At 52.8% G+C, this 7840-nt stretch overlaps 1 protein-coding gene across 1 annotated transcript; it reads right to left on the minus strand.

Moving 5' to 3' along the window:
• Positions 1-7348, minus strand: LRRC23 (leucine rich repeat containing 23). Its single transcript, XM_010844932.1, has 8 exons — positions 7137-7348; positions 6473-6645; positions 6279-6388; positions 5575-5828; positions 4627-4757; positions 2955-3091; positions 697-994; positions 1-145 (listed from the first exon to the last, which is right to left on the minus strand). The coding sequence occupies exons 2-7, from the start codon at positions 6593-6595 to the stop codon at positions 721-723; spliced, it is 1029 nt and encodes a 342-aa protein (XP_010843234.1). The 5' UTR covers positions 6596-6645; positions 7137-7348; the 3' UTR covers positions 1-145; positions 697-720.
• Positions 7349-7840: the final 492 nt, after the last annotated feature.

Raw genomic sequence — 7840 nt, forward strand, 5'->3', positions numbered from 1 at the left:
AGGAGCCTGGGCGGTACGCTGTGATGAATTCCCAGGTCTGGGACAAAAGTGGGCATCTTCTGTCTCCGGATGAGGGTGGGTGTAAGTGTGGGGCGCCCCCTGACTGGGGTCTTCTCAGTTTTGGGGGCCAGCGTCCCTCGATCGCCTGGAGGAAGAAGGTAGAAGCCGAGCCTCTGGCCACCCGCACCCCCACACGCCCCCGACCTGCACACCCCGCCTCTGCCCCACTGAAGTGCCAGCTGCCACCCTTCCCTGGGCTCACAGCCTCTGTCTCTTTCCACCTCCTTCTGCCCTCCTATCCGCCTTCTGCCCCTGTCCTGTCATTTTTAGCCTCGGCTCTTTAGTGCAGGATTTTCCTCTCCCGCCTTCTTCCCTAGGCCCAGTCCTCAGATGCTGCCTCCAACCCACCCCACCAAAGCCCCTGACCCAGCCTTTCCGTCAGGTGTGGTTGCCCAGCCACACCCTCATCTCTGCCTGCTGCCCCATTCTCGGGGCTTACTCCTCAGGCTTTCTGATATATCACCTCTGCCTCTCTCAGCTCCTCCCAGGCCCTTCTGGTTCTTTCTCCTCCCCGTGAGACACCCATGACTCCTAACCCAGGTCTCCCCAAGTCTTCTTGCCTCTGCCTTCCCCAGCCAACTCCTCCCTACAACAGCTCCTCAGCCGGTTTTCCTGCCTCCCCACCCCCTTCCTTACTGTCTTTGGAGGCCAGGGGAACTGCTAGGTGGATGACTGGTCCAGTTCTGACTCAGGCTCGACCTCAGCCTCCTGCTCCTGCTCCTCCTTCATCCTCTGCCGGATCTCATCGGCCTCAGCCCGCTCCTCCTCCTCATAGAATTCCTTGTCCAGGCGCTCCAGATGAGCAATCTGCACCAGGGCTTCCTGGCGGTAGTCGTTCTCATCGGTGCATGGGTTGTCCAGCAGCACCAAGGCTCGCAGCCTGGGTAGGTCCCGCAGCTTGGCGAGCTCCCCCAGGTCGGCCACCATGTTGCCCCTGCCGGTGCAGGCAGGAGGGGTTCACCAAGGAACGTGGGTGTCAGAGGCCAGCTGCCAGGCCTGGGGCCTCGCGGGGGAATCTCCCACGGGACTCTGGTTCCTCTAGAAACATGGCCACCATGGACTGGCTGGATTTGCCGCAGACAGAGGTGCTAGGCAACCCTGCTCCAGTCTGTTCCACCCTGGGGAACCCTCAGTGCCACGGTCTATTCTGTAATGTCTCGTGTGTCTCCTTCTGGAACAGCAAAGCTAGGTCTCAACCCTGTCTTGTAGCTGGGGACGAGGGAGGAATCTCCCTGCAAGGATAGGCTTCCGTCTAATCAGAGAGGGTAGACGATGGGACCAGAACCAGCGGAGAAGAAACTGGGCTCTAAGCTCATGGAGACGGTGCTGTCTGGGTGCTCCCACAGGAAGAAGCCCAAAGAATAAGCTTCCCCCCAAAGCGCCTCATTGTACTGTGCATGCATACATGCTCAGTGGCTTCAGCTATTCACCCCTCAGTGGTCCACCATCCCTGTTTCAGCTACAGACATTTTCACGATCACCCTGAGGGGTAGGTCTTAACCTCAGCTTCATTTTATAGGAAACTCAAGTGTGTGTTAGTCACTCAGTCGTGTCTGACTCTTTGCGACCCCATAAACTATAGCCCACCAGTCTCCTCTATCCATGGGATTTCCCACCAAGAATACTGGAGTGGATTGCCGTGCCCTTCTCCAGGGGATCTTCCTGACCCAGTATCGAACCTGTGCAGATTCTTTACCACTGAGCCAATGGGGAAGCCCCCATTGTATGGTACTCTGTTTATGTTCATGCTCTTGGCTCACAGTTTTGTGAGATCAGGCTTAAATGTTTCAGCCCTATCTCAAGGGAGGGGCTGAACCATGCACGGTGCTTCTCGTGTGGAGTGTAACATGCCCTGTGTGCTGGACTGTCCTTGTTTTCAGGTCTCTGGCCCCAGAGGCACCTTCCAGTCACTGAGACAAACCCTCCGTCCTACACTTACTTCCAAATACCCCTAGTTAATAGCCACTGAGGAAGGTCCATTATCCCTATCTATATCATTAACTGCAGAAGGAAATGGCAACCCACTTCAGTATTCTTGCCTGGGAAATCCCATGGACGGAGGAGCCTGGAAAACCATAGTCCATGGGGTCTCAGCTAAACCAGCTTAGCATGCATACCATTGACAGGCAAACAATACACCCTCCACTGTACCAAGATGGCACAGGTGGCACAGACCAAGATGGCAGAGCTAATTCCAGGAGTCAGGGCAGGACTCTGGGCTTCAAGGTACATCCACCACTCCTTATTCAGAGACTCTCTTTCCACTGCCATCCTCGAAGAGGATTTGGCCTTGGTGACTAAGCAGGCAATTTCCTTACATCTTTGCTTAAAGATTACACACATAAAATCCCCCATCAGACAGGAGCTGCTGCAGTAAAGTCTCGCCTGATCCTCAGTGCCTTTCCATCTATTCTTTTTTTTTTTTTTCCATCTATTCTTTTAATGACTCCCCTTGCCTCAAATCTGAGCACACCTTGTGTTTGAAATCAGTATGGGGCCATCCCTTACAGGGGAGACTCAGGAAAAGAGAGGCTGGAAATCGGAAGGGGAATTGGGGCCCAGGAGATGGAGAAGAGCAGTAGAAACTTATATGGGATGGAGCTAGACTGTGAGTCCCTTGAGAACAGGAACCATCTCTGATTCCTTCAGACGGTTCCCAGCACAGCACAAGGCCTGGCACATAGCACCTTCTCAGTATGTGAGTGGAATGAATAGGATTCAGGAGTCTCGGGCTACAAAGTGCTGCATGCAATTAAGACTGATGCAGAAGACAGTCAGGAGAGGAGGGATGAGGATGGAGGATGAGGGGAGAATCTGTGAGAGGACTGGAACTGGGGGACTAGGACCAGAGGACTCCAGGGGTAGGGGCGAAGTGGGCCTGGAGGGATGCATACCTTAGGTTGAGGTACTGCAATGATTTCATTTCCTTGGAGAAACCACTCAGAGTCTCAATCTGGTTGTCTCGAAGATGCAAGGTAGTGAGATTGCTTAGGTTCTCCAAGCCTTCCACCTTCTTCAACATGTTCTGGGCCTAGACCCAGGATACAGTAGATAGATTGGGAAAGGGGGGCAGGGGGGAAAAGGAAGAGAAATCAGAGAGACGTGGCAGGGCTTCCCTGGTAGCTCAGTGGTAAAGAATCTGCCTGCCAGTGCAGGAGACATAGATCAGAGAAGACCCCACATGCTGCAGAACAACTAAGCCCACCTGCCACAGCTACTGAGTCTGTGCTCTAGAGCCTGGGAACCACAACGACTGAGCCCAGGCACCCTAGAGTCTATGCTCCACGACAAGAGAAGCCACCACAATGAGAAGCCCTTGCACCACAATTAGAGAGTAGCTCCTACTCACCGCAACTGGAGTACAGCAATAAAGACCCAGCACAGCCAATAATGAATTATATATGTGTGTGTGTGCGCGCACACGCACATGCCAGTCACTCAGTTGTGTCTAACTCTTTGAGACCCCATGGACTGTAGCCCACCTGGCTCCTCTGTTCATGAGATTCTCCAGGCAAGAATACTGGAGTGGGTTGCCATGCCCTTCTCCAGGGGATCTTCCCAGCCAGGGATCAAACCCAGGTTTCCCGCATTGCAGGCAGATTCTTTACTTAGATTTGCAAAACAGCAAATCTAAGAGGTAGAGAGGGTGAGAAAGGGGAGTGGAGGTGAGTAGAGTTCCATGTAGATAGTAAAGAATCCAGGAGAAGCTTTCAACCAACAGAAAGGTTAGCAGTAAACCCTACTATCCAGCCCACCACAGCCACCTCTGATGAAGAAAATGCTTCAACCCACCCCCACTACCTCCCAGCCCAAGAGCCTCACTGCTCCACCAAGGAGACATGGCTTCAGCAGCATTTTGGAATGAAGAAGCTCAAGGGCTTAAAAGACTAGACACAGGACCTTCCCTGGTGGTCCAGTGGTTAAGACTTCCAGCACAGGAAACATGGGTTCAAGCCCAGTTTGGGGAATTAAGATCCACATGCCATGTGGCCCAGCCCCCGCCCCCAAAATTAAAAGACTAGACACCTAAGTGGCCTCCTTAGCCTGATGCCTGTACCTCAGTTATGCACATGGTGTCCCAACCTGTATCAAAGCAAACTGTCTCTATGTCATCCACACGTTGTGTACTATTAGCCCTGTTAATTGGTGAACACCTTGTCTATTTGGATTTTGCATCCTCACAGCATTGGGCACCAAGCAAATGCTCGGTGTTTGGAAATAATGCCAATTATCATAAGGATGATGAAGTTAGTAGGTGAGTCCACTAGAAGCCAGGCTTCCCTGGTGACTCAGTGGTAAAGAATCCACCTGCAGTGCAGAAAAGGGTTTGATCCCTGGGTCGGGAAGGAGGATATATCTCCTGGAGGAGGATATGGCAACCCACTCCAGTATTCTTACCTGGAAAATCCCATGGACAGAGGAGCCTGGCGGACTCCTCTGTCTATAGAACTGCAAGAGTCAGACACAACTTGGTGACTAAACCACCACCTTCTAGAAGCTGGTATCCTGGCCCCCAGGACAGTGCCCCCTTTCCAGCACCCACCACCCTGTGACCCAGGGCGCTACCAGGAAGAGGTTCTTCAGCTTAGGGAGGTTGATTCCCAGGGTGCTATTCAGCTGGTTCCCCCGAAGCTCCAGCGTGTGCAGGCTGATCAGTTTTTGGGGATCCAAACCTGTCACCATGTGGATGCGGTTCCCTGAGGAGAAGGAGGGTGTGAAGGGTTCAGAGGGCCACCCCGAGTTTTCAGCAATAGAGCCTCTGCATCATCTTCTCTAATGCCAGGTGGATACGAGGAGGGCCAGCTCCAGATGTAACACCCACAGGGCCTCGGGGCGATGGTCTGGTGGCCCAAGGGCCTGAGGGATGTGCCCACCTAAGTCTTTGAGGCATGAATGAGGGGTGCCCCACAATCCATACAGCTAAACTCCCTCTCCTCCTTCAAGTCTTCACTCAGGTGTCAACTTCCCAATGACATTTGTCCTAGCCAACTTGTTTGAAATCTCCACCTCCCCCCACCCATTTCCTTTACCCTGATCTATTTTTTCCATTGTACTTTTCCCTTTTTTTGTTGTTCTTTTTTAACGCTTATCTCCTTTTAACATGCTTTATAAAAATTTACTTATTTATTGTGATCGTTGGGACTTCCCTGGTGGTTCAGTGGTTAAGACGCCACACTTCCACTCAGGGGCACTGGTTCAATCCCTACTTGGGGAACTATGATTCTGAATGCTGCATGGTGCAGCCAAAAAATAAATAAAATTAAATATTGTGATCATCGATGATTGCCTGCCTTCCCCGACTAGAACGTAAGCTATACAAGAATAGGGAATTTCTTTGTTTTGTTCACTCCTATATCTCCAGCACATAGAACTGTCATTGTGAACTGCCACGGGTGTCTGAATGAGTGAGTGAATAATGTAGGTTGCTATGTCGCATAGCCAAGGTCCATGCTGCCCACTGCTATTGGCCCCAGGCGAGGAAGGAATTGTGGGAGGCCCATCCTAAGGCCCCACCTTTGAGATCCAGGCTGGCCAGACGAGGATGAGAGATGCCCTCTGTGTCAGTGATCTGGTTGTAGGCAAAGCTGGCAATCTGCAGGTAGGGCAGTTCGTTCAGCCGGGCACTCCGAAGCTGGTTGCCATCGGCCTTGAGCCAGAGCAGGTGGGTGAGGTGATTGAGTGGGGACAAGCCTGTCAAGTGGTTTTCAGAAACATCCACGTAGCGCAGATGGATGTAGGAACGCAACAGGTGGATGTCTGTCAGATCCCTAGGAGGTAGTAGAGGCTGGCTCAGGGTTAAGAATCCAGCAAGGGCTGTTAGAGGTGCTAAAGCAGAGGGCAGCGTGAAGATGGCTTAAAGTGGAGAGAAGAGCGACTGACAGATGGGCGAGTCGGGGAGGGGAAGGAGAAGGTAGGTGGGTTCTCAGCCGTAAGCAGGCACCTCGTGTCTGTGAAGGGCTGAGAACCGGCACTCTGGAGGACAAGTGAGGGAGTCCAGCTGGAATCTCCACCCCACCCTATCCCCTTACAGCCTCCAATGCCGCAGGCCAGCTCTGATGCAGGGGGTCACAGTGTCCTGAGAGGTAGACTCTATCCTTCCCTCCTAGCTGGCCCAGGATGACAGAGATCCAAACTCAGCCAAAACACCCAGGATGGAGGGTGAGAAAGGAGACTAGGTCCCACAACGCTGGCCTGCTTCTGGTCCGCCATAAACACACCTGTCTTTAATCTCCAGCTTGACGTAAGCATGAGCCAGTCCATTACCCGTCTTGCAGAGCAGAGAAAGCCCTTCTTTCATCATGTCCTCTGTGAGGGGCGTGGATATCCACTGCAGGAGGAAGTGGACTCAGGCATGCCTTTCCAGCCCAACCCCAGCCCCTAACCCCAGACCCCTCCGCTTCCAAGTTCTCACATCCTCGGACTCCTCTCCCTCCTTCCTGTAGTCCTCCCACTCCTCTGTCTCCTTCTCATCATCTTCCCTTTCCAGATCATCCTGGTCTGTTTCAAAGTCTTCCAGGTCATCTTCATCTGACATTTGTCTTCCCTGCTGAAGGCTCTGGAGTCAGATCAGGCTGGGTCCTTGCCCTGAGAGAGATGATCACGGTGTTAGCCAATGCTCCCTCCTTCACCTCCATTAATGGGTACCCCTTCCATCACCCTATCACCCCCCAGATCTCTTGCCAGCCATGCTTCTTTCCTCATCCCTGTGAACATCGCATTTTGACTCCCAACCTCCACTTTATACTTCCCACCAAGGATCCCTTCCCCTTGGATGCTTTCCCAGACCCCCACGACCTTTTCTGCCCCTCTCAGTGGCTCCAATTCCTCCAGCAGCTAGTTGTCCAGCTTCCTGGGCTCCCCTTTCGCCAGTTCTTCCCACTTCTGCCTGAAGCCACCTTCTTCTCCAGAATCCCCTACCGACATCTCATCTTCCCTCCCTTTCCATCCCTGACCCCTGCTCCAGTCCTTTCTTCTAACTCTTCCATCCCACGTTTCCCTGTCCCTTCCTGGACACCAGCCGGTCATGCAGGCTCCAACCCTCCCACTCAATCCTCTTTGGCAGAAGGGACACAGACCCTGGTTCTGCTCAACCAGAAGCTGTCGTGGAGAGGTCTGGCCCCGAGAGAGAAGAGCTGTCTGGTAGAGGACAAGGGAGAAGGAGGCGTTGTATACTGCTGTTATGGCAACGGGGGACCGGGCACTAGGCTCCCGCAGCTGGCAGCCGTTGAGAGGACCTGCGAACTGAAAATCCGCCGAGAAGCCTGTGGGCCAGTGGTTGCCTGGTGACGAGCCCCGGTTCCCAGTCCTAGGAACCCGGATGGGGCGCGGTAATTGGCCCAGGGCTAAAAAGCCAGTGGGCGTGACTTACTTAGTACACTGAGGGGAGGGGCAGAGGGCGGGGCTAGCCAGTAAGTCACCTGAGACCTTAAGGAACGAGACTACCTCTATGCAGGAGTATTGTGAATTCAAAAGCAACTCATTCCCTGAAGCAAAAGGTGGACAAATACCAAGAGCTAGAAATACCCAATGCCAAAGAATGCTCAAACTACCGCACAATTGCACTCGTCTCACATGCTAGTAAAGTAATGCTCAAAATTCTCCAAGCAAGGCTTCAGCAATACGTGAACCGTGAACTTCCTGATGTTCCAGCTGGTTTTAGAAAAGGCAGAGGAACCAGAGATCAAATTGCCAACATCCACTGGATCATGGAAAAAGCAAGAGAGTTCCAGAAAAACATCTATTTCTGCTTTCTTGACTATGCCAAAGCCTTTGACTGTGT

The sequence above is a fragment of the Bison bison genome, unplaced genomic scaffold (assembly GCF_000754665.1).
Source record: "Bison bison bison isolate TAMUID 2011002044 unplaced genomic scaffold, Bison_UMD1.0 scf7180017864213, whole genome shotgun sequence".
Lineage (NCBI taxonomy): Eukaryota > Metazoa > Chordata > Mammalia > Artiodactyla > Bovidae > Bison > Bison bison.

Coding starts and splice junctions, on each gene's coding strand:
- LRRC23 (XM_010844932.1), bottom strand. CDS start 6,595: ATGTCAGATGAAGATGACCTGGAAGACTTTGAAACAGACCAGGATGAT. Junction 5,829..6,278: donor AAGCTGGAGATTAAAGACAG/GTGTGTTTATGG, acceptor ACTACCTCCTAG/GGATCTGACAGACATCCACC. Junction 3,092..4,626: donor AGCTGAAGAACCTCTTCCTG/GTAGCGCCCTGG, acceptor TCCTGGGTCTAG/GCCCAGAACATGTTGAAGAA.